Source organism: Eleutherodactylus coqui, chromosome 3 (assembly GCF_035609145.1).
Source record: "Eleutherodactylus coqui strain aEleCoq1 chromosome 3, aEleCoq1.hap1, whole genome shotgun sequence".
In the NCBI taxonomy this organism is placed as follows: Eukaryota; Metazoa; Chordata; class Amphibia; order Anura; family Eleutherodactylidae; genus Eleutherodactylus; species Eleutherodactylus coqui.
In genome coordinates, this window is record NC_089839.1 from 247,284,544 (window position 1) to 247,311,934 (window position 27,391).

The following is a 27,391-nucleotide window of genomic DNA, read 5'->3' on the forward strand; positions in this document are numbered from 1 at the left end:
CGAAATAAGAATTGAAAGCAGCGTTTAAAGGGTTAACAACTTTGATCAGGTGTGCGGCTGATCAGAGCTGTTGCCGACAGGTGTTGGCTGTCAGAAACAGCCAACACCCGCAATGTATAATGGGAGATTGACGTGCAATCTCCTGTCATACATACCCCAAAGCTGCAGATGTAAATGTACGCCCTGCAGCGGGAAGGGGTTAAAGGTGTTGCTTAAGACTTTTACTATCCTTGCAGCGGCCCAGGTCAGTACTGCAGGCATAGCTCCCACTGAGTTTAATGGGAGGTGTGCCTGAAGTACCAACTTGGGCTATAGTAATATGGACAGCGCTGCTGCTTCCAGCACTCTTCACACTGACTGCAGGCCCAGGAAAAGTGATCCCAAGAGCTGAACCCCAGCTGAGGATAGGTCATCAATAGTCCCAGACAGCCCCTTTAACTATTTGGATCCCATGTTCTAATACATAAAAGAGATGCCATTACCTGGCAATCTATCTACAGTATGTCTGGTTTATTATCACTGAAGTTATTGACATCAGAGAATACAGAGGGGAAGACCTGAGTGAAAAACAGCAGAATGTTGCAATGTATTTTCCTGTTGTTATATTAGTAAAGTGGTTTTGCAAGTAGATTTAGGCTTTCAGGGTGATGAGTAATTATTGCTATAAAAACCCATGTGAAAATATCCGTTGATATGTAGTGCTGAAATGTTATGGTTCTGTTAAGTATAGAATAAAAAATAATATACTTTTATATTCTATATTATTATATATTCTAAATTCTTTTTATATTCTATGTTTAATAAAACCATAAAGTTGCAGAACTACATAATACGGATATTTTAACATGAAATTTTATATATACATTTATGCACACCTGCACTTTAGGTAATGGTTCTGATGGGGTAGATTCCATCAGATTGGGTGGATTTGTAATTGATTTTAATTAATTGATGTTGGTGATTGGTTCAATTTTTATCTGTTTGTATTGAAAGACTGTGGGTATTGATTGTTAGTACAGACTGGAAAAAGACTGCTAGTCAGTTGAAACGTTGTCTGCTTGCACACTTCTCCAATAAAGATGGGGCACTTAACCATGTGAGTACTGTGCATTTATAAATCCCTGATGCGGCTCTGAATTTGAAAAGACTATGTTGGATTATACGGGTCTTGGATCCAGACCTTTTTTGTTGAGCCTGCATCCGTCACCCGGAAGATATACCTCCCCTCATAATCTGAGGTTCGTTCAAGTGCTGCTGACACTTTGGGTTATTGTATACATATATATATATATATATATATATATATATATATATATATATATATATATATAGCACAGATGAGTATAGCCAAAGTGTCGTCTTCTGAAGTAATATGCAGAGCATGCTTTCCTACAGTGGGGCTGAACTTTTCATGATGTGACTGAGATGTAAGTAAGGGGGTATGGGAAAATTAGGTAAGGAGCATATTAACTCAATCTCCTAATCACCATATACAGTATATTCTATAACAAAAAGGCTATCGGTTTGTAGAAAAGATAAGAGGTAAGCAACATATCTGCTGTTACAAGTGCTATATCAATTTATACACAATGTGATTGTTCTCAGTAAGAGAAACCAAGTAATCTTGTCGATATGATACCTTCTAATGGCTACCAAAAATACATGATGTTACAGCAAGCTTTCCAACCTACTCAAGGTCCTTCCTCAGGCATAATGGAACAAATCTTAGGACGTATTTACTACAATACATGATTACATGGGAGGGCAGGAACATGGTGAGCTTTATTTGCACTAGATAAATACCAGAGACAGAGGGTAAGAGGAAACAGACATGTTGGCATTAATAGCATTTAGATAAATACCAGGGAGGGATGAGCATAACAGCAAATAATTAGTCCAGTGACAAGAAATGTGAAAGGAATGCAAAATCTCTCCTTCAGACCTGCAAATAAGAAAGATGGAACAATACCCCTGCAGCGCCACCTATTGGATGGCAGTATTTCTTCAAATCAATGTATGAGTTTTTACCAAGTCTGTAAAACAATGATTGGGAATAACACCCCCTCTGGGTGCTCTCCTTGGGGAGAGACAATGCCATCCCCCGACCCACTCACCCCCAGGTGTCTCCACAAACACCCTGGGTGCTCTAAGGACAGCCCTCTTGGCCTCCTTTAGACCTTTCACGCAGAAAAAGGAACTTATTTATGTAATGTAAGGAGATACAAGACCTGCTCACATGTACTGACTGTGGACAAGATACGGATCTCCAACACACAGCAGGACTATAAGATCCCTGGGACATTCACATGTTCTACGTCCAATGTTGTGTTCCTGATCATGTGCAGTAAATGTCCTGTTGGGGGGCTTTATATCAGGAAAACAGAACAAAAGCTCAGAGCCAGGATGAGATCTCACCGCCACACGATTAGAGAGGGAACGACTGAATTACCTGTGGCAAAAGATTTTTGTGGTCAGGGACACAGCATAGAGCAGATGAGAGTTATCATACTAAAGGGTAACTTCAAGTCGCAGCATCACAGAAGAATATGGAAGTATAAATTTGACTCCATGTGACTCCAAGAAACTCTTGTGAAACTTTTGTGGCAATTTCATTCTTTTTGGTATAAATCAGTAATATGAAATACATTAGCTCAGATAAAATACCACTCCATGAATACTTTGTTGCCACATTTTCTGAATATGTTCAGACAAGCAAGTTATGCAAATCGATGCAGTTTCAGGACAATCATGTGATCTGTGGATATGATAAAAAGGAAAACTAGTCTGTGAAGCTAACTTTCAAGACCTTGCCCCACCCAAGAAAATTGCATTGTGTCATTGTTATTTGTTTCTGGATAAAGATTAAGGAGTGAAGATGCCTCTAAATGCCATTGAGAGCCATTTCATCAAATGGCCAAGTTTACAAAAGGTTTCATCATAGGTCCACAGTCTTTAATCCCTTTGATGCCACAGTCAATGATGATTACGGCATCTAAGAAGTTAGACAGAGGTAGCTCCCTGTCACCCTATCGGCCACCCTGTGATCGTGGATGTTGAGTGGTTGTAATGGCAGCTTGATGCCTACTAATGGAATCCAACCCTACCATGTACAGTATGGAAGGCGGAGGCAGAGCTTAGCAGGCATAACTGCAATGTATTATAAAATGTATCATGTTCAATGTTCTCCTGTGAAACTAAAACTAAATGTAAAAAAAGAAAATTGCGTTTTTAGAAATAAAAACAAACATTAAAAAGTAAGAAAAAACTCTTTTCCTATTCTTAAGTAAAAAATACAAACAATGAAAAACATAATTGGCATCACTGTGTCTATAACAGTCCAAACATTAAAACTGCATGTTATCTACCCTGCATAGTGAATGCTGCACGAAAATTACAATGCCGGAATTGCTGTTTTTGTGGTCAACTTGCCTCCCAAAAAATTGCTTGAAAGGTGATCAAAACATAGTATGTACCCGAAAATAGAACAAATAAAATATACAAGATAAAAAAAAAGTTATGGATCACACAATATGGGGAGTAACAAAAGTTTCCTATTTTGTGAAATTAGTGAAACATAACAAAACTATAAATTTGGTATTGCTATATTCATACTGACCAGCATCATAAAGATTATATATAATTTTTACTGTACAGTTAGCGGTGTAAAGCACAGACCCACAAAAACAGCACATTTGCATTTTTTCTGATTTGTTTTAAAGTTTTTCAATACGTTAAATGGAACATTAACTGCCTCAATAAAAAATACAACTTTTCGGGAACAAAAAAAACCTAAAACCCGTACATGGCCACATCGATGGGAAAATACAAAAAGGTCATGACTCTTTGGAAAAAGGGGAGGAAAAAAACAAAAGCTGTCTGTGACAGGAGGGGATGAAAGAGGATGTATTACTTGGATACGGGTACAGTGTTTATATGAAAAATAATTAGCTTCCCTAAAAACAAGTGAATCCTATATGAAGACAACTATAGTCCCACAAAAAATGGACGAAGCTAAGGGCGAAACATGCGTGTCGGGGGGCAGGGCTTTCCAGACCCCCGGTCACGTGGTAACACTTTATCATGTGCATGACATTGGGCTTGGTTGTACCTATTGTAGGTTGATATGAGTTTGGTTTTCTTTGGGAACTTCCTATACGTGTGACCTGAGGTGATGTATTTCCCTTGTATTGATGCTGTATTTCCTTCAGGTTCTGTTTTTTAAATGCTTTTATTATATATGTAATTCTCAATAAACAATTTTTAATGATCTATGTAATCCAGTCTTGGACATTTATTTTGGGGTGCTCCCTAAAAACAAGCAACTCTATAAGTATAATTTAAAAAAATGCCAATGCTGATCCTTTCCATTGCCGAAAGTGCCTGCAATGAGCATAAAAAGTGGAAAATGGATCAATGGAAGAAGATGGTCTGGCCTGATGAATCACATTTTGACCATCTGCCCGAGTCGTCTAACTAGAGCAGAAATAACACAAGCTAGCAGGCGGAGGCATTGTGATGCTCTGGGCAATATTGTCCCGGGAAGCGTTTGGTCCTAGTGTTTATGTTGATGTTACTTTGACAAGTACCACCTACCTAAGCATTGTACAGACAAGTGCACCCCTTAATGACAGCAGTATAGCCTCTTTCAGAAGGATAATGCCCCCTGCCACACCGCAAAAATTGTCCAGGAATAGTCTGAGGAGCGTGATAAAAATAACAAAGGGTTCGAGGTGATGATTTGGTCTCCAAATTCCTCAGAAAACTCAAACCGATTAAACTTCTGTGGGATGTCCTGGAAAAACAAGTCCAATCCATGGAGGCCCTACCTCGAATCTTACAGGATGTAAATCATCTGCTAACGACCTGGTGGCAGATCCCACAGGACACCCTCAGAGGCCTTGTGGAGTCCAATACCTTGTGGATCAGATCTCAAGGGGAACCTACGCAATATTGCTTTTCATTTTATGTTTCACTATAAATACAACTACAAGGCTTTTGGTGACATAGTGTAACTATAAGCATATACACAGAAATAAAATAAATCTTATCATTTGTATAGCGCCAGCTTATTCTGCAGTGCTTTCAAGTAACTTATTAATTACCACCCACAAAGCTGGGTACTCATTTTACCGACCTCGGAAGGATGGAAGGCTGAGTGACCTTGAGCCAGCTACCTGACCCAAACGGGGATTGAACTCGCAACCTTCAGGTCGTGAGCGAGAGCTAAGAACTGCATCTCTGCTGCCTTAACACTCTTCACCACAAGAGGCTCTATGAATAGGTGGAGGCTATACATAGAGGACTTGTTATTTCATATAAAATACTCTGATCTGTACCACATGAAAGGACCATGTATTAAATGTATTTAACAAGCAGTTCAACAGAAATATGGAAGTGTTAGCTTAGTTTCAGCCATAATATTGGCATGTGGTTCCTCTTTGCACATAGACCTTCACACCTGTGCTACAATTAAGAATGCCTCAGTTGTAATAAGTCCAACAGGTACAGCACAATGGAAAGCAATGGAACTTATAGCCTCCAGATGGCATTACCATGGATCTAGGGCCTTATAACCATGCACACAGAGCGGGGCAAGAGGGAACATTAGGGCCATGTGACAATGTTGGGGTACTTTCAGACACAGGAGTGATAGTCGTTCAGTAAATGGAGGCTCTTCAGAGCCGTCCGCCTCCATTCACTGTGAACAGGCAGTCATTCAAAGATGAACGGCTGCCTCTTCACACTAAGTGAGAATTTGCTCACTAGTCACTTTGTTTCAGTGAACTGAGACGAAGCAACCAGCGACTAATGAAGGATATCTCATTTAGCGCCCCGTTGGGTCTCACTTTTACAAAGGACAACTACCAGGTTAAAATCACTTGTTTGCGCTATTTTTTTGGCTGATAGTTGGCCGGTGTAACAGTGCCCTTAGAGGAAGCTAAGATGCGCCAGCTACAGTACATTGCAGTACCAAATATATAGACAAATACATCCTGTATTAGGGCAGACCCACATAAGCGTAATTTCACAGCATATTACGCACGCATAATACACGATGAATGGAGTCATTGATTTTCATTGATCGATTCACACTGGCTTTTATTCATTGGGTATAATATGCATGTAAGCATATTTTACTACGTATTACGCACGATAGAGCCACATTGTTCTCTAAGTATGATTTATAAACGCTGAACATACGCAGGAAATAAGAAAAAAAAAAGTCAGACACATCTCATAAGCAGTTAAAAATCGCTGCCATACACGGCGATACTCCGGCTAGGACAGCGGTAAAACGCAGCGTTATACCACACTGTCATGTGAGACCGGTCTTAAACTAAGCATTAGGCCAAGTGCACATGATCATAACGGCAAGTTGCACCCATTGGACAGCACACACACACCCGATATACATGAACGATCCACATTCAGAGGAATTGGATGTCTTCTTGTCTGTAGACCGGACACGAGTACAACATGAGTTTGTTCATGTGGACTGTGGGCCCGTGTGAAAAAACTGCACGTGTACATAGCCTTACAGGCTATAATAGCTCCATGTTCTGTCCGTGGAATTACACAGCCTGAAAATATGGCCTTAGACTAGGTCTATCTATCATTAAGACTACTTAAAGGGAACCTATCATTACCTTTGAGCCCCATAAACTACATTACAGGTTTGGGAAGGGGGGGTTTTGGAACAGCTGAGAGTTTGGTACCCACCGGGTGCCCGTTCCAGGGCTGTGTCCCCACAAAATTGTCATGTGCACACAGCTTGTCTCTTCTTAGAGGACTCTGTATAGGCGCTCTGACAATCATCTCTATGGGAGAGTGCACAACACAGCCTTCTGAAAAGAGTCACGCTGTGTGCACACACCAACTTCACGGGGGCACAGCTGTCATCTCCGAAACTGCTGAGGTATGGTAAAAGCTGTGCTTTGATTGGTTGCTATCAAAATCAAAAACAGTTTTACATATAGGCAGTTTTGATAAATGAGGCCCCATATTTTCCTAATGAAACAATATGGTACCTCACAGATGCCAAAACAAACCAGACAGCTTTTGTTGTACATGTGGTGAGTTAACATTTGGGAGACATAAGATGTCGTCTGGAATAATAAGGCCTACAAGCTTTAACTTGGATGTGAAATCGGAGATCAGGACAAGACTTGGGACAGCATTTCTGTTCTGCCACTTGCTACAAGAAATTAATATACTGGTGGAAAGGTCCAGGTACGACAGTATCATTTGGAGTATCTATGATGTAGAGGGAACTTAAAAGGACCATGTGACAGACTAATGCTTCTGCCCAAAAAACGTCAAGGGCTTACCAAATAGAAAATCTAAAAGTCATATCGTGTATCCTAACTTGCCACCTGCAATGAGGCCGGAACGAAACTCCTAAACTATTCCTGTCCCCTTATAGCCTTCAAGTGAAGAACTTGAAGATGATGATGAGACAACGCAGGAAAAGAACGAATTTCCATCAAACAGTGAAAGATCCTACTGTACCGTTTCCAGCGCTAAGTTTGGAGCCGCGGATATAGTAGACGTGGAGGTCCAGAGAGTAGTCAGAGGAGGCCCAGGAATCTGCAACAGATGGTCTCAAGTCGCAGTACAAAGGAGGAGGTGGGTATCATTGTCAGGAGGAAAGCCAGAGGTCAGTATCAGGAGGTCTAAGTTTGGTTGCAGAGGAGCAAGCAGAAGAGGAGATTGATTAAGGCTGTGCAATATAATCTTGCACTGAATCAGGGGCAGGGCCAGGCTTTGACAGTTAGCCTAATCAAGAGCAGAGCGGAGCCAAGACAGGAAACTGGATCAGGCATATGGGAACCAGGCTAAGATCCAGCAAGGGAGCTGTCAAGAAGGTTGTTGGCTCAGCAGGGAGAGCTACAGGCTAGAGTACAGGAGGTCCTGGGTTCGCGCTCTGACACCTACATTTAAGCCTACCGGTCATCCACCTCCATAGTTTTTAACACAGGCAGATTTAAATTATTTAGTTTCTGATTTAGACCTAAGGCCAGGTTTTGCGCGAGTAATGTACTGTACCAGTCTCCCATATGTTCCCATGTTGCCGTGCACACGAAATGCGTGCAAGAAAAATCGTAGCGATTTCTATCTTGGCGCATATACACACCAAAATAGTGTATGCCTATTGGTGGCACACAGCAAATATGCATGTCATTGCATACTCTCCACATGAGCATGTCTCTTGTGCGCTGCACGCTTCGAATTACAGCCATGTGAGCCCGGCCTAAGTAAAAGGGAGGTGGAGCTTCTCTGTTTCAATTTGCAAGAATGGAATCTTCTCCAATCTGAAACAAGTATAACAATTTATAGACACAGAGAACAAAATCTTGTGCATTTCTACACTTATGATGCGACCCTAAATTTTTCTAATGACATCTGTGGTTTCATATCAGCTCTGGGTCGCTCTTATGATGTCCAAGAGTGGAGACTTTTCATAAATGCCTCAAGAACCCTTTTCGGAAGCAGTTCTGCTTCACAACGGCAATGTGCTGGATGTTGTTCCAGTCTTGCAGAGGAGTCCTATGAAATTCTGCAGCGTATGCTTCACTGTGGAGACTTGGAGGTCATTATTGTTATATCGGGAATGCAGATAGGGGTCACGAAGTATCCCTGTTTTCTGTGAGTGGGATAGCTGTCACAGACAATCTCACTACATAAGGAAAGACTGGCCAGTCAGGGGTTGGGGGCAAAAATGTTCAACGGGAAAGTCTGTAAAGACATCCTGCTTCCTCCATTACGTATTACATTAGGCCTTATCCTTGTCAAGGCAAAGGATAAAAATGGCAGAGGATTTGCCTATTTCAAGACCAAATTCCCCCATCTTTCAGAAGCAAAGATAAAAGAGGGTGTTTTCATGATTCCACAGATCGGAGAACTGAAACAGAACAATAGATGCAATGAATACTTAACAAGCAAAGAAAAATCTGCCTGGATGGCATTCAAGAATGTGATGGGCAAATTTTGGGGGAAAATGATATAAAACAAATTCGAACAGATTGTGACCGCCATGTTGAAATCATACAAAGATTTGGGTTGCAACAAGGTCATCAAGGTATATTTCATACACTTGCACCTTGACTACTGCCCTGAGAGAGGCAATGACTAGAGATGAGCATAGTGAAAGCTTTCACCAGGACATACATGCAATTGAAACCAGGTATGAAGGAAAGTAGATGCCTGCGATGCTAGCTGATTACTTCTGGAATGTTCCAAGGGAGAACACTGGCGGACATAAAAGAAATAAGTGACTTCTGCAAACATTGCATCTAACTTCCCATATTTTCATGCCACTTATAGAAGGTCTTTGTTATTACACATCTGCCACCTGCTAGTCTTATCTTGTGCTTAGAACTATATGTTACCCCATTCAGGACCTACTGTTTATAACAACACTCATAAAACTTTTAACTGCAACTATATCTACACTTCTTTATTATCTGCAAATCCGTTGCTGGCAGTCAAAATCTGAGCACAAACTTGGAATCAGCAGCCAAAACTGTAAGAAATCTGAAAAACTGTGCCCAGAAAAAATAAAAAAACATTTATTACAGTCTACATTTACTTTGATCAATCACATGATCTTTTTTTTTAGAAAAGTAATACTAGTCCTTCAGCTGGATTGGCTAAATAAGTGGCTTATTCGTCCACCCCGCAGTCAGCTATTGCATTTTCTCAGCAAGCGTTAAATCCTAATAACAGTTTTCATGAAGTGGCAGCTTGGCATGGCCATGAGGGGTATTCCCACACACGAAGAACATGACTGGAAGCAGAATAATGAGGGGACAACAGTAAATTCCCGTCATCTCATCAGCAGGAGATAAACCCCCGTTTAGAGCATAATAGATTTATTATAATTAAACCGAGGCAAAAAGAAATGTCCCCATAGAGCTCTAGAAGAAATGAAACGCCATTCACTGGTCTACTGTGCGCACCCCATCCTCCTAAGGCTAGAGCTACATGCCAATTTTGGCCACCAGAGGTGTTAAGGGACCCAGACCACTGTGTAGTGTAGCAACATTGCACTGCGACTAGAGATGAGCGAGCATACTCGCTAAGGGCAATTGCTCGATCGAGCATTGTCCTTAGCAAGTATCTTCCCGCTCGGAAGAAAAGGTTCGGCTACCGGCGCAGGTGACAGGTGAGTTGCGGCCATGAGCAGGGGGGAGAGAGGGAGAGAGAGATCTCTCCTCCGTTCCTCCCCGCTCTCCCCCACCGCTCCCCGCCCCCCGCTGGCAGCCGAATCTTTGCTACCGAGCAGGCAGGTACTCGCTAAGGGCAATGCTCGATCGAGCAATTGCCCTTAGCGAGTATGCTCGCTCATCTCTAACTGCGACTGAACTCAATGGAGTTGCAGTGAAAACCGCGTGTTGTGGCGACCGTGACGGTGGGGTAATGAGCAGGATATAAAGCTGGGTATTTAAATATAGACCAACCATTAGAAACATACATCCCACACTTGTTATCAGGGACCGAAGAAGACCCCACTCACACTGGAGACTGCATCATCATCTGCAACAGTGTGATGACGCCTCAGCCTCATGACATACATCCATCATCACTAATTAGATCCAATGGAAATGAATTTTTGTGTAAGACACATGTCACAGTGTCATGGCGAATATGTGTAATCATTAATCACTGTCCAACACGAAAAAAAGTTTGCACAAATGAATTGATCAGAAATATACAGAAAACTCCCCCAATCATATATACATACATATCTGTATATACAGATAATGGCGTGCAGATAGATTTTAACCTGTCTCCTAAAATGTATTCACATCTGTTCTAACACTAAATATACATCAGCTGGCTATGATAATTAGTGGCCATGATATATAGATATATGGTGTAATGCCAAGTTGTATCTCGCTTCCTGTTTTACCTTGCTGAAGTCTCTGATTTATATATTTGGGTGTGTAGATAGTTGATAAAAAGTTTTGCAAACTTCCTTTTTTTTGTGGTCTTTATTTTTTTGTTATATTTTCAATTGGTAGCAAGCACGAGTGTAAATAAGCCATCCTGACATTAGATGCTGAATGTATCTCATTACTTATATGGTGACAGTCCATTAAATCAGCTCTGACAATGTAGCACAACAAGGAACTGAAAAATCTGGAGGCCAGAAGAAGTATAATGAGAGGATAATGGTGAATAGGGCTATATCAGTTTGATTTGGGCTAAAATAGTTGTCTCTGAAGACATCCTTTTCCCCAGCGTCCTACAAAGGTATATGTATGTCATTAAAGAACTCCACACTAGGGACCCGTCTTTATCAGCCAGCGCACAGGGGAGTAACAAGCTTCAGCTCTCCTCTTACAGACCATGAAGCTTCATATATGGGAGAATAATATGGCTACTCGCAGCTTTCCCCGTCAAAATCCGCCACTCCTTACGTTTCATTTATGCCATATTGAAGGATTTATTCCGTACATCTTTTACTGACTCCTTCACTGAGTTACTTTAACGCCCCCCCCCCCCCCCCGCCCCCAACAGTTTTAGACAAACTCTATTTGTTCTAAAGGAAACAACATTACAGTTTGGGAAGAGCAGAGCTTAAGTAAAACATCTGTCACTCCAGTTCTATCGGCGCTATCAACATGATTTTGGTGTCGGTAGCACTTATAGAACTGGAGTTACAGACACTTGAAGTGGGATCAGGAATACTGAATTTACAGCTGTCACTTTTCAGACATTGTGCAGAGCAGGAAGGGAGGGGGATGAGCAGGAGGCACAGAAGCTTTGTCCCAGCAAAGTGGTGATGTGGAGTTTTCTTCATGCTATCACCTCTATCAATCAGAGAGCATATTTGCTCTCTCATTGTCACACATGGGGGTCTTTTTCCCAGAAAAGGAGTGAAAAGATGAAGATTTATCTAATTACTTCTCTACACAGTTTAACTCTGCAGATGCTTCAGACATTGCTGATAACAGCATGTAAACGTTTTTACAGAAAATTTAAAAGGGTTTTTCCCCCCCTTACACAAGGCTTTAAATATTGAAAAAAAAACAAAAAAAACCTAAGCATAATTGATATTGAAACATCCATTATAACTTATACTATAAAATAATACATTATTTATCCAGCTCAGTAAATTCTGTAAAAAAAAAACAGGAAGATGCCAAAATAGCTGTTTTCTGCTAATCTTCCTTCCCCATAGCAGGAATAAAAAAATAATCAAAAAGTTGTATATGCCTCAAAATGGTCCTAATAGAAGCTAGTTGTTTCACAAAAAGCACAGCCCACATACCGCTCTGTCGAAGGAGAAATAAAAATGCTCTAGTCTTGGATTGTGGTGACAGAAAAAAAGTCTTTATGTAAAAGAGAAGTGTTTATATCGTGCAAAAGTAGTAAAACATTGTAAAACTTTTAGGCTCAATGTCCATAGGCAAAATAGAATTAATAAAAGTGCGCGGGTCTCCCGCACGCATCATTCGCGCCCATAGGTAATTATTGTACAGCCACAGGTAATTAAATACCCGCGGATGTCATTTTTCCCTGGCACACGGATCGCACATGCGGGAAACCACCACAGCATGCTTCATTTCGTGCGGTTTTCCTGCACAGATGGCTCCCACAGCATCCATTGAAGCATATGGAAGCCTTCCGGTCCTGCGGCACACCCGCAGCTGTTATTGTGCTGTGCCGCATGACTGCAGGAAAGCAGGAATTAAAAAAAAAAGAAAATGTGCATCGCACAGGCGTGCAACACACTGCCGGCGTGCTGAGCACATCTGCCGGGCCGAAGAAAGAAGATCCGGCCGCGACGGAGGGGAGACCCGCAGCATCCGGACAGGCAAGTATAATCTATTTTCTTGGCCTCATGTCTGCCGGCCATGATGGACCCGCTGAGGGATTCTGCATGGGGCCCGAATTTCCCCGTGGACATGAGGCCTTAGAATTGTGTAGTTGACATAACTGTATTGACTCATAGAATGAAGGTAACATCAGATTTATACCACAAGGACTTAAAATGAACTAATATTGAATTCTCACTCAGCTATCCCGGCCTCTCCCCGTCCAGCGCTGCAGCCCCGATGCCCGCTGCATGGAACCCAGACAAAGCTGCTCCTGTCTGACCATGTGTAAAAGTGGGTTATATATTACCATTTGCATATAATAAACAGTGACTTCATGACATACATTCACTTGGACTGCCTTCAACATTTAATAATTACAAAAGAAAAATGTGGTAAAAAAGGTTTTTATGTGATATTTTAGTCTAAAGAGGCAATTATAATTCCCTGTAAAATAAATAAGTAACTTAAAGGGGTATTCCTAAGGTCACAGGTGTTGCTCAAGGCATTCTATATGTAAAATTATTAATCTTTGCAAATACACCCATTTTTTTGAGAATGCACCAGTGCTGACTTTTTACCCCCAAATTAACCTATTCCCACTCTCTGTTTACCTCTGGTTGCTGGTGACTATGACCACCATTAGTTATTCACTCTGGTCGAGCATGCTCAGTTCATCCTGCCTTCACTTCTATGTAATTGCAGTTCCTGTCTTTAGCACACAGGGTGAGCATGTACAGAACAGACACCGTGGGGCAGATTTGTCTTATATCAGTACTAATATTGTCTTATAGTTACTTCAGGCACCCTCCCAGTCTCTTAAAGGGCCAGTGCGTGCTCCTTAAACCTGTCCCCCCTATATTAGGCATTCTCCCCTAGGATGAATGCCTAAGCAATTGGTGTCATTCTGCCATTTATGGCACGGCCCCTGGTTGTGTATATTCTGGTTCTGATCCTTGCCTGAGTTGGGCTATTCTGACTTCTGTGCTCCCTGACCTCGGCTCTATACTCTGGACATCGTAACTGCCTGCTGATGGACCCTCAGGTACTGCGCTTTGGCCCAGTGAAGTGTCAGCAGCCACCTTACCGGGACTACTTGTGTGTGTAACAGCTTGGGGATCTTGCAGCAAAGACGATAACCAACTTCGAGAAGTCAAGCATTAAAGCCGGGGTTCCCCAGGTCCTGCCTCCTCAGATAGTCTAGCGCCAAACCACTGTGTGGCAAAGCGAATCCCCATCCATCTGCCTGACAAATTCACAGCAAATGTGGCGCAAAGCATGGCCACGCCATTTTTTAGTGCAATTTGCACCAGAAAATTGTTGAATTTTCAATAGTAAATCTGCCCCATGTTTTTGCTCTCTCTACCCTACATTCAGTAAGCTCAACTCTGCTCCCCTGACAAAAGGTTAACCATTTCATATGCAGCGGTCCAGTTTAGTTGGGCTGGGAGGGATAGTTTTTGCAGATTTGCTCCAGCCCTTTCCCATCTTCACATTGTGCATATAAAGCTGGGGAGAGTCTGGGCCAACGGGTTATTCTGCTCCAATTAACCCTTTCAGTACACAGAGTAGGGCTGGTACCCAAGAAGTCATGTGTGATGCAAGTGCTTCTGGGAAGTGTAGTTTCCTCGTTAGAAATGTTGGTTGTGTGACACAGCAGAAGGACCGCTCTGTTTGCTCAGTGAAGAAACATTCACCAAAGGGAGTAGCAGAATGTAAATTCATATACAGGAGGCACATGGTAAGATTATTGGAGCATGTGGCATTCTATTTAATGATGTTAGTGATGCTCTTGGATGTACTGTGACTAGTGAGAAGGCTTTAATATAAATCCAAATCTGTACATGAATTGACCTACTCTGAGCACTGCTGAATGGTCCTCCATTTTTTCTTTTAGGTTCATACCAAATATGCTCGCACCCAGGTCTTTGCCTATTCTCCACCCCTTCTCTTAAAGGGCTATGTCGCGCTCCCTAAACCTGTTCCCACCGAATCCTATTCATGCACCTCCTATATAAGGCATCTCCACCCTAGGGTGGAGGCCTAAGCAACTGATCTACATCAGCCCTTTTGACAAAGCCTGCTTGTGTGTATTCTGGTTTTCAATTCTGCTCTGACTCCCGGTTATTCTGGCTTCTGTGTTCCCCGACCTCAACTCTGTTTACTAGACTTCATTATGGCTCGCTCCCTACCCTGGCATTTCTACCGTGCCACCGGTCCCGGCCATTGCTACGTCTCTGGAAAAGCTCCTGTTCACATCATCAGGTACCGCATCTCGGCCCTGTGCAGTGCCAGTAGCTACTCTACTAAGACTATCTCTGCGAATAACGCCTTGGGCACGCTCCACTTAGGGGGGCAAAGGGTGAAAACTGAGGTTCCCTAGGTCTTGCTTCCTCAGATAGCCCAAAGTCAGACCGGCATGTGGCAAGATAGATCCCCATCCTCCTGCCTGATAAGAAGGGACTGTATATAAGGCTCACGGATTTCGAAAGGTGCTCTAGTATGCATCCGTACACTCTGCCCTATTCATGAGTCCTAATTGGTCAATTCTTCTTTAAGTCTTACACTGTAATCTTCATAAAATGTCCGTTTTGCATATAGTTAACCTTGGCATACTCTTATCATACCAAAACCAAAGATCCCATTCAGATGACATTATTTTCTGGGATCTCGCTCTACACTGTGTTTGTGTCTACTGATATTCCTGGGATTAGGTCAGTAAATCTCTCCTCTATTCACTGATGGATAACAATGGATTTCTTGTTAGTAGTCTGGGAGAATCCTGCTTGTACAGCCCATTAACAATACACCAGGAGAATAACATCCCAGACCCGCTCTCGCCTATCTCGAAAGAGTGTCAAGCTGAGGAAGTCATGACCCGGGCTGTAGGACGTAGGGAGCCCTTCAATAAATGTACACCGTGAGATAATTTACCATGTCCTAATAACATTTCCTAATAATGATAGAAATGAGTCACATTTAAAACAATGTCAACATTTTCTTTTCAAATAACATATTTTACGCTATGAGCACAACTGAGCACACGGACAAAGCAAGAATTCTGCATGGTAATGGTGATACATGGTGCGAAGCTGAATAATCAACTCTTGTACAGATTATAGTCAGATAAGGGTCAATTTACACTGAGATTACAATGTATACCAGGCGTATACATGGGGAGGATTTCCCAATGTATACCTCTGACGTATGCCACTATGTAGACATACAGTAACATAGGTTACAAAGGTAAAATGGAGTAGCCTCGTTGGCTAATATGTGCTGCCCATGTCTAGTCCATTGCAGGATCTAGTGTAGTTCATTGAAGAATCGCACATCACATGGACCGAATATTTGGTTATGGGAATAAGCTGTCATGTCATGTTGTTCTAGATAAAGCAGAGGAAAAATGTATGGTCTTACCTAGTACAGGGAATGGACAAAAATATGGAAACACTGTAAGAAATGCATGCCTTAAATTACATGGGATTATAAATCATATTTCAATAAGACATGTAGGGACCGATTTTAAGTGGAGGTAATATGACACAGATGCTGCCGGGCAGAAGTCAACATCTGCTGGAGCAACAAAGTTTCATTGCTCAGGGATTTGAGCCACTCAGCTGCTGTTACCAGCTGCTCCCAAAACCAAGCAGAGCAGGGCAAGAGGTGAAGTGAACACAAATGTGCCGGGAAAGCTCTCAGCCAAACAGGCATCAAGAGGGCAGTTAATTGCTAATGATTAAAATCCCATGCATTTCTTACGGCGTTTCCATATTTTTGTCCACCCTCTTGTAAGTATATGTATAATGGAAACACACTTTCATTAGGTTTTTGATTTCATGATTTTTTCCTCTACCTGATACGGATTCATAGGAATTCTATAATTTTAATTAATGGCATGTTTTTTTTTTCCAGATCAAGTTGACAAAAAAAATGGAATCATTCCATGTTGAGGCAAAATGTATGGACTCGTTGACAAAAATATCTAGTGTTTACCAAGTTTTCAGCACTGTACAAAGTTAAGGCAAGCCATCTATATCTACATAAAGCACACATCTTCATATTTTCAGCGGAACTAAAGAGACCAAAAATCTCTGCATTGAGTTATCTGATGTGTAATTACTCACATTCTGACTCATTTAGATGCAGTCACTCTTCACACACAGCGTGGCGTCTAAACAAAGAGCCTCGAGTAAAGCACAATGAAAAGAATACTCTACTTGCTTCCAAGGGTTAAATGGTGCCGAAAGAAGAAGAGTTACTCCAGTACTTATTTCACAAAGAGGTACTGGATTAAAGGTGTCTCATGAAATGATGTTGTGGATAGGGGATAACTATCTGATCAGCGGGGGTCTGATCACTGGGACACCCACCAAACAAATCATGGAAAGGGGGGTCCCGAAAGTCCTTAAATGAACGGAAAGAGGTTCACTCAAGTGCCTCGCTGCTCTATTCATTTCAATGCTATTACGAGAGATAGCTAGATGCCTGAACTTGTCTGTCTCTGGCGGAAATGGTTGTGACAGATACAGCGGCCTGTATTGATGGTGTCATCTGTCTCTTGATGGTGGACCACAAAACAGTTGGCACGGCTCGTGCTTGTTGGATGGTCAACAATCCTCTCTACTGGTGGTTTGTTGAGGACATTCTAAACCCAGTTGCCTTGTGTGCATGCCCTCACACATCCACTGGTCCCAACACCTTCTAACAGTCTGGTCGGAATGGCCCAGATGGCGGACAATTCATTGATAGGACCTTCCAGCTTCTTGCATTCCAATAATGTGCCCCTCTCAGACTCTGGTAACGGGGTGAAATCTCTTCTCTGCGTCGTAGAGGCGTCTAGTGGTCAATAAGCTCTACACAAGCAGAAGAAGAGGTCACTACACACACAGAGCCTCAGAGAGCCTCTTTATAGGCCAAGGGGGTAACCACTTTTAGGGACTCAAGTGACAAGACCGTTCATCTAATTCCACCACGACTCTAATTATTTGTATATCTGCCTGAGATGTGACTGTATGCCAAGTTTTTCAGCAAAACAACAACTTTTTCTAGGTGCTTGATTTCTTTTGACAAAGAGTGTAGTTTCCCATAAACAGGACCATTATTGGTTGGAAAAGTGCATTGTGTATGGACAACTTTATTCTGCATCCTTTACTGATGTGGATAACCATTTTCCCTCGGTTTCCCTGTCAAAAAATCCCGAAACAGAACAAACAGTGGATAGTGGACATTCTCTCTTTGCACAATGCTTTTGGCACAGAAACATGTCTTCTAGTATCCATATTTGCTTTCACACATAACACAAAATGTGCACATAAAAATATATCTGGTAGACTGAGAGCAAGAGGAAGTGTTAATGGATATTCAAACCTGTGACAGCTATAACACATTAGTAGGATCCCAGGACACGTGGCGTCCATCATGCAAGGAATTAAGGGTGCAAACGTCCTCATCTGCTAGTATGAAACCCAACACCTAAGGAAATGCAGGCTGGTTAGTGTGTAAGGAGAATGCACACATGGCTTGGTTCACATTGCTAGATGGACTACACACCCTATTACAAAGTGTGTTCTCATATTCTGGACTCACAGTACAAATACTGCCCGTAACAAAGTAAGGAGTATGAATGTTACTGGGCTACCACTGATAACATTTTGGATAGCATCTTAAAGGGGGCTATCCAGGATATCAAAATTGAAGTCCTATCCTCGTAGATGAGCTGTTTGAAGGCGCTTTGGCACTTACTAGTTCCGTTCATTGTCTACCAGGCTCAGTTCTACACCTTAATTAGTGTCTGTGCGTGGTATTACAGGTCTGTCTTATTGAGGTGAATGGGACGAAGCCGTAAAATCATGCAAAACCGCTATTAAAAGTATAGAGCTGTACCTGGTAGCCAATGAAGGAGACTGGCAAGTGCTGTATCTCCTTCAAACAGCTGATCTGTGGTGTTACCGAAGGACAGGCCATCAATGTTGAAGTCCGGAATAACCACTTTCTTGATATATCATTTAAAAGGCTATAATGACTGTGTAATGAGGAGTCAATCAAATGTCATAAAGGTTGCATTGTTAAAGGGGTTCTCCTACTTCTAGCTGTTTTGTTGCAGGAAGCAGGCAGCTCCGTGCATAGTGCAGTGGCCTGGGTTGGTACTGAAGGTCAAGTCCTGTTCATTTCAATCTGACTGAGCCATAGAACCTACCAAAGCACTGTGAAATGTACTTAGCTGTCGCCTTCCTGCAGCAAAATAGTAGGATAACCCCTTCAAAGTTCTTGAGCTTGACGCCCTGAAAAGCTCAGAAGTTCAAGTGCTGACTTGAATGAATGTAGAGGCGTCTATAAGTACAGCTACAAAAGTCTTTGAAATAAATTTCCCAGAAGAGCTGGTATATGAGGCCTGTGGACATCAATGCTCAGACTTTGTCTTCGTGGGAGACCTGGTCCTCAACATTGTAGCCTTGATGAGGCATCTAAACTGCTTAATAGTAATGTAATATTTAAATATTTCAAGCAGCATGCCAATGGTGATTGACATTTTGTGATATAGCATTTCTACCATAGTGTTGTTTAAGACCAAGGCAGGAGAACCATCGCAGATGAGAAAATCTGGGAATTTTCCTGTTTTGATTAGGAGAGCTGCGAGTGGAGCAGTTTATCTCCTATTATCAACCATACTGGAGACGTGAATGAAATAACGTACAGTATGGCTTTTGTTAATCTGGTTACATAATGTTACAAATAGATGACATGTACTTGAAAAACATGGATTGCAAACTGTTTACTGTACATTGTATAAAAGCAAGTGACATCTAGGATCTGTTGCCTACAACTGGATACAGTATTGCACTATTCTCCCCATAAAAAGAAATGGATGTTCTGGATGTTGCTATTTTTGTACAGTTATAGTCAGCCTGGAAAGATGATTAAAAAATGTTCTTTATTATTTTTTGCTAAGACTCTCAACATTCACTGGTCTAACTGACCTTACTAGGCTCGGACAGCAAAGAAAGAGAGAGATCTGAGGATTGCTGCAATATCCCTTAACCCTTTCTAATCCAATTTTGGATTCAGGGTTTCCTAAAAGGCTTTCTCTTTTTGCTGGTATACAACGGTGCCATCTGCTGGCTAAAGCCAGTGTGTGTGCGCCAGAGAGGCTCCTACAGCGGAGTGTCTGGCAATAGATGGTAAGAATACCCTGTCGGACGTCTTCTGACATTGGAGCCGTACAAGCTTCTATCAGAATGTAGGAAGGCATCAGACAGTGGATTGGAAAGGGTTAATGATCTGTACTAATCTACTTCAATACCTAGTTCAAAATAATTAACAGGGAAAAAATCCTGCACCCACCCAAGGCGTTTCCACCAGTTTAACTGCTGTGTCTTAAGAAATTAATGTGTTCACCACAGGACATAGTTCATGTGTCAGCGTCTCGTTCTGGCATGGTCACTGCAGTGTTATGGCTGCAAAAGTGCCGAGACCATGGCAGAAAGAAATGTAATAATTCTTTAAATTTGCAAATAAAGTCTTAGAATGGGTTCCCTATTTTGCTTTTGTCATTTTGATGCACAACATATATAGAGTGTTATGGGGCAGCTATGGCATCACTCTGGGTTGAGAGAGAAATGTGATTTTTTTTCTTTATTTGTACTTTATAATTTTTTTTACTTAGTTTTTCTCATGACTGTATATAGAAACATAAGTATACCCGCTATGCATTCTATGGTTTTACGAATCAGGCCATTTGGCTTTATAACAGTTTGGTATACAGAGAAGTTCATTGCCAACTCAATGATTGCAAGGTACTCAGGTCCTGTGGTGCAAAACAAGCCCAAATCCCCTCCCCACTACCGTGCTTGACAGTTGGTATGAGGTGTTGTGCTGTGCTGATATGCTGTGTTTGGTTTTCATCAAACGTGGGACTGGGGCATTATGACCAAATATCTTCACTTTAGGTCTTGTTTGTCCAAAGGACATCGTTCCTGAGGTATCGTGGGTCATTTAGATGCAACTTTGCAAACTTTAACCGTGTTGCCATGTTCTTTTTTGAAAGAAGAGGCTTCCCCTGGCAACCCTTCCTAACAAATTATACTTGTTCAGTCTTCTTCTAACTGTACTGTTATAACATTGAGCATTTAATGTGCTAATTGAAGCCTTTAGAGTCTGAGATATAGCTCTTGGGCCTTTTGTAAATTCTTTAAGTGTTGCATGGACTGACCTTGGTGGGAATTTGTTGAGACATCCACTCCTGGGAAGACGGTCAACTGTCTTGAATGCTTTCCACTTGTGAATAATCTTTCACACTATAGAATGATGGACCCCAAATTGTTTGGAAACTGCCTTATAACCTTCTGCGCTTTGATGGGCAGCAACATTTGCTTCTGTAAGATCATTGCTGATGTCTTTCCTCCTTGCTTCAAACCAGCAAACTGCCCAAACTTCTGCTATTATAGAGGTGTTACCACTTCCTGCTGATCAATTAATCAAGGGCAATTGACTAGCAGCACCTGCTTGCTACTTACCTTCTCAATTTCTTTGGAAGCAGTAAAGGTGCACTTTAATTTTCACACACTGCTTCTGCATTTTGGCTTAGTTTTTGTTAAGTAAATAATGACACGGTACAACTTGTTAAATGTTGTTGTTCATCTGAGGTTGTATTTATCTAATTTTAAGACCTTCTAAAGACCAGATTTATTAAGTTCTGGTATGTAAAACCACAGAATTCAAAGAGGGTGTACTTCGTTTTACTCATGAATGTATATCTAATATAACAAATCCCCAATAAGCTCATAAAAGATCTCTGGGGACGCATGTCTTGTAATCTTTTTCATTCTGCAGTTTTCCACTGTAACTAGGGTGTCTATAGAAGACCTTGTTAGAAGGGAAAACAGCCCCTGTGGTAACATTAGTCACTGGCAGAGCTGATATGTGTCTGATACAACCCAGCAGCAAAACCATGCCATGGGGCACTCAACAGTCACGTGGTTGCTAGGTCCAATATATGCACTGGCATTGCCTCTGCCTCTGTTCACTACATAGTGAGAGCTAACTACAGTAAGTCAGAAGGCAGAAGTAGTGATAAACTTCTATCTTTTACTCAGGGTCACTGACCTGCTAGATTGCAGAAGCAGATGCTTTTAACCCGCTCCACTTATTTACATGTACAACCTGGCTCTTAAGTTGCATTTACACACACAGATGATTGCTCAACATTCATCAGAAACTGACAGTTTTAAACAATCATTTTGCATAGGTACTAATGGGCTAATCAGTAATGAATGAAGCTAGTAGTTTAATTTGCATGCATTTAGAGAACAGCGGGTTGTCTGTTCTCTAAATACACCACTATTGTTCTCCAGCAGGACATCAGCTCTTAAAGAATGTTATCAGCACTGCCCGCGGAGAACTCAGAGTGTGGGCTCTCTTATCAGGGACGATGGATATCATGCTGATCTGAAGTCAACGATCAACGAAAAGGGCACGGTAATTCGATGGGCACATTTACCACAATGATTATCGCTCAAAAGATGACTTTTGAGCTAATTTTGAGCGATAATCGTTATGTGTAAAAGGGCTTAAGCAGGTGAAAGTACCTCCCTACTGTCTATTATAATGCAAGAAAGGCACTAAGCTAATGCATTTAATGACTTACAATACCTTGTATATTGACTACAGATACTTAAATGAGGGGGTTCTGCATGCTGAGCTATTTGAGAGACCCATATATTGTTCTTCCATAGGAGCCCAATGTTGTCTGTGCCTGCTGCTGCACAGAATATTTTTTTTGTATTGTACTAAATGTTACTTGCAAGTATAGGTAGACTGGTCTTGTTCAATAACGTCAGTCATCAGTAGGCAATAGCCTCACCTGGCAATTCTCCTGGATTCTGCTCTCCTTTGTTGACTTTGGGATGGTGACAACGCCATTCTGTGAACAAAAAAGTAATCCAACAAAGTCATTAAAACACAAACCTCATTAAGCATTTGATGTCACTGTCATCAATGTCCAACATCATAAGCCAGGTACAAGGGAGCATATTTGTACATGCACTGCAATATAGACATACTACATCGATATGTCATCAGTAATAGAGACCTGTAATACTGACGGGCTGTTTGGTAGGGAGGTAACCGAATTACATAAGACGGTCCCTTTGAAGACGGCCGCAGTATAGATGAAAGATTGATCATTTCATGATGCAATATGGATGCTACCATACGGTAAACCCTTGTTATAGTCTTCAATGGACGTTCTCCATCTGTAAAACTGATGAAAGTAGAGTATTCTGCAGTTTTAAAATATGCCTGTCATTTCTATGACCATGTAAAAAGCTCCATAGATTAACACTGGTGCTGAATTAGGGGTAGAAGAAAAACAGATGCTACCCCTCGTCTACACTGGCATATTTTGGTAAGCATTGCGCATCAATATCTCTAAGCCAAGATCACTGGGTACAAAAAGTTATAAAGGCTTTGGAGTCGCAGAAAGCTTGATTCATTTACCTAGGTCTTCCAACGCCTTTTTTAAAGGGGTTGTCCCGAGGCAAAACATCAAAATTTTACATTAGTCCATTCCCCCTGTCACCCCCCGGCATAAAATAGCACTTTAAAGCGGTTTTTAAACCGCTTGCTACTCACCGATGTGATGAAATATGAACTTATAAAAATCTTCTCCCTAATATGGCCGCCGGTCCTTTTCCAGGGATGCACCGCAGTTTTCTCCCATGGTGCACCGCGGGTCTTCTCCCATGGTGCACCATGGGCTTTGTGCGGTCCATTGCCGATTCCAGCCTCCTGATTGGCAGGAATCGGCACACGTGATGGGGCGGAGCTACGCGATGACGCGTAGAAGGGGACGGAGCCAGAACGCCGCTCGTGCCCGGACCGACCAGAAGGGAGAAGACCCTTCTGCGCAAGCGCGTCTAATCGGGCGATTAGATGCTGAAATTAGACGGAGCCATGGAGACGGGGACGCCAGCAACGGAACAGGTAAGTGAATAACTTCTGTATGGCTCATAATTAATGCACGATGTACATTATAAAGTGCATTAATATGGCCATACAGAAGTGTATAGACCCACTTGCTGCCGTGAGACAACCCCTTTAAGTTTCCAATCTGGTGCTGTTTTGAGCCAACGGCAGCCTCATCAACAAAACGAATACCTGGTTGGTAAATCTCTTGTACACTGCAATGGCACGGGGTCACCATTTGTACAGTGCACCAGTATTAATAAAGCTCCTCAAAAAAGTTTAGAAATCCTCACAGCAAATGAGATTCAATGAGAGAAATATAATAAAATGGCGTTAAGGAAAAGTGAAATAGTTGCATGTAGGAATCGATCAGAACTGATTTTTCAGAGGCCATTTTGATCTGATTTGCTGCGGTAAAGCCGCTCCTCCTCTTGCACCCTTTTGTTAAATCTCTTTCAGTGTTAATACTTGTGAATGTATGCATTAAAATCACTGAAAGGCAAAAAAGATCTATAAAAGCTAGAATAGTTCACAGAATAAATCCCTAAAATATAACTTTTAACCCTTTCCAATCCACTGTCTGATGACATTCTGATTGAAGGCCGTACATCTCCGATGTCGGAAGACGTCCGGCAGGGTATTCTTACTGTATATTACTGGCTGCTCTGTTCTCGGGGGCCTCTCCAGCATGTCGCATACCGCAGTACTCGCTCAAGCCAGCAGATGGCACCATTGTATAATGGCAGAAAGAGAAAGCCCCCTAGGAAACCCTGAATCCAAAATTGGATTGCAAAGGGTTAACATGATTCATAAAAAGAGAGGGACATAGTTCAACAGTTAGTTAGAAATTACATATTTTTAAGAACCCATAAAAGAGACTGTAGCTACCCAACCAAACTGTTGTTAAGGTCAAGATTTGAACTCAGGGCCCCAGAGTTCCAAAGCCAAAATGGTAACCACTTATGTACCTTATAAGGGTAAAAAGGTGATAATCAAAGAATGCTGAAGCCCAAATACTTAGAAACCATCCATAAGATGATACAATAGTAGATATAGACAAATTCCCCTTTACATAATTCTTTGGAAAACAAAATAAAGGTTTTCTCCAACGGGGCTCGAAATCAGGACCTCATTAATGAAAACTTAAAAATAGGTCATTTCTGACTAACCGTTTAACTATGTCCCTCTCTTTTTATGAATGATATTAAAAGTTATATTGAAGGTCTGCAGAAAATAATATTCCCCCTCACCACAAGTGGTGAAACTTTTTGATCGGACAGTTTGACATCTCTAATGTTATCACGATGACAAATCACGTCAATATCTTCACCTGGATGCTCCACCGAATACAGATTTGAGCTGGCGTCTTCCCATACTGCTTTGCAATCCTCAGAATAAGTGGATGTGTCAGCGCCTGGCCTTTAGCCAGAGGACAGTAGCCTCCGAATACAATATTGTTTCTCTTACAGTAATTGACCAACTCTTGAGGCCTCTGAAAAGGGTGGTACTCCACCTGCGAAAGACGGGGGCAACAGGGAAAAAGGCATAGGATATTATCAATTATCGAAAATAAAAATGCTGCAAAATCAATATTTTATACATTGGCGGAAAATTGCAACAGTAGCAGGTGACAGAAACCAGATAGGTATTAAATGGTGAACGTTAAAAATGTTTCTCCCTGTAAGGCTGTGCTCACACGACCGGGTCGGATTCCACATGCGGAAGGGCAGCAGCGGATTCCGGACGGTGACCCTGTGTACGGCACGTAATTGTACTGCATATGACCTCTCCTCTGTGTATATATAAGTCAGCTAGTATTATCTTGGTTAGTTATTCTTTTCTATCTGAACCTTCCTGGAGTTCTTCTCCTCAGGTGGGTCATGTGATCTAATTCTGACCCCTTGAGATCTACTTGGCTTTATGTTCTCTCAAAAAGTCAATTTTTCCGTCCGCACAATCCCTGTGTGATGGACTCTACCACACAAGCTCTATAGAGAGAGTCACATAAACTCCTATCACAGTTACTGTTGAAAATTAGAGGCTCCTGTTACACTCTTATAATGAAGGAGATCACAGCTCATCCTCCTGACTGTATACATATGGTCTGTAGCTCATTTAGGCAAATATACACAATAATGACAATCACACTGTCCTCCCAGCAGGCAGAGATGGCATGGGCTCTACTTGCTCATGTGATATTGTGCTGCTGCATCATGGGATCGATAGCACAGAATCGTGAAAGAGAAAGTAGGGACAAATCTCAATATCAAGTTGGTGTGTGATCAGACAGGAGGCTTAGAAGTGACTGCAATACATATATGAGATGTCTAGATTCTGACAGAGAATTAGGTGAGGAGTGCCGAGATGGAAAAATGTGTTTTTGCTGGAGTGGCCCTTTAAATGTTTATCATTTACAAAAACTTTAATGAAACTGCAGAGGCGTCAGCATTAATCCATTCTCAGAATAATATAAAAATATATATTTTTTTAAATGCCATCATTTTTATTTTTCTATTCCCAAGCTGATCATGGAGCTTTGCATGCCATGTTGCCCGTCTGGTTGGTATTTTACATTTTCCGTGTCAAGAGAGCAAATGCCTCCTTCACTTCGTATCTAATATTTCCATGCTTATTATTACCAAATTCAAAAAAGGGTGAAATGTGATTTTAAAGCTAAAGAAAGTGATGATGTGCCGAATGAATACGGAGTTCCTGAGAGCCGAATGCCTCCACAGGACACACACATGCCCATTAGTAATTCTCCGCACAACACTCAGGGGACAATCAGGTCACCCCTCGCTCCATTCACTGCTTCTCCTGACATGCTTTGTCCTTTGCAGAAGCCACTTCATTCTGAAACTGAAAAGTCTCGTCCATCCACCCTGGAGCCGCAAAACAAAACCCAAGAACAGTTTGTCCCCATAGCTAGCCAAAAATGAGAACACAACATCTAGAAGAGGCTTGATCGGGCCGAAAGAGAGACAACAGGATGACGGGTTAGGGATGAGAAAGACAAGCAAGTGGATTAAGGGAGGAAACAGAAGTGAGGGGGAACGAGAAAAGAGTGGGAAAAGAGAGAGCGTTCCCACAGAGAGGAAGCACACAATCAGGGTAGGAGAAGTACATTCACTCAACTACAATGTGCCCCCCCCATGACGGTGACAATAGAAGTACTATTGTTACATATTCAGCATACATTGTGCTGTTGCTTACATGATCTCATGACACTTCTCACCGCATTGAGCTCATATTCTTCCATACAAGAAATCCTAATAATAACGTCCCCCCCGCTGTCATGAACAGAGTGAGAAGAATTAGCCATTATGACCAAGGACAAAGAAGCATGGAGTAACTGTGCTGCCATAGGCAAAGAGCCAAGCCCTTACAGACACGGCATGATGTACACTTTTCTTCTTACCATCTGCTTAGTAATTAAGAGTTGAAGGTCTTGTAAACTACATCCATACAGGATGGAAAAAAAACTGCTGCAGAATTCCTTGCAAATCCTAAAACATATCCACAGCAAGAGCAACATGTTTGATTCATACATATTTTGTTGGGAATTTTACCCTATGGATTGCAAGACATGAAATCTACACGGA

The 27,391-nt window shown here is 41.8% G+C and overlaps 1 protein-coding gene across 2 annotated transcripts in view; it reads right to left on the minus strand.

The window, feature by feature from the left end:
• The window catches only part of LOC136621607 (uncharacterized oxidoreductase ZK1290.5-like), a 97,802-nt gene that overhangs the window by 14,439 nt on the left and 55,972 nt on the right, over window positions 1-27,391 (minus strand). The window contains exons 6-8 of one of the 2 annotated variants that reach the window (XM_066597212.1): window positions 25,120-25,302; window positions 22,687-22,746; window positions 18,195-18,299 (exon numbers count right to left, since the gene is read on the minus strand). In XM_066597212.1, coding sequence (XP_066453309.1) covers window positions 18,204-18,299; window positions 22,687-22,746; window positions 25,120-25,302 — 339 coding nt within the window. In that variant the 3' untranslated portion in view covers window positions 18,195-18,203. The remainder of the gene's footprint in view (window positions 1-18,194; window positions 18,300-22,686; window positions 22,747-25,119; window positions 25,303-27,391) is intronic. The other variant, XM_066597211.1, reaches the window with a different exon arrangement.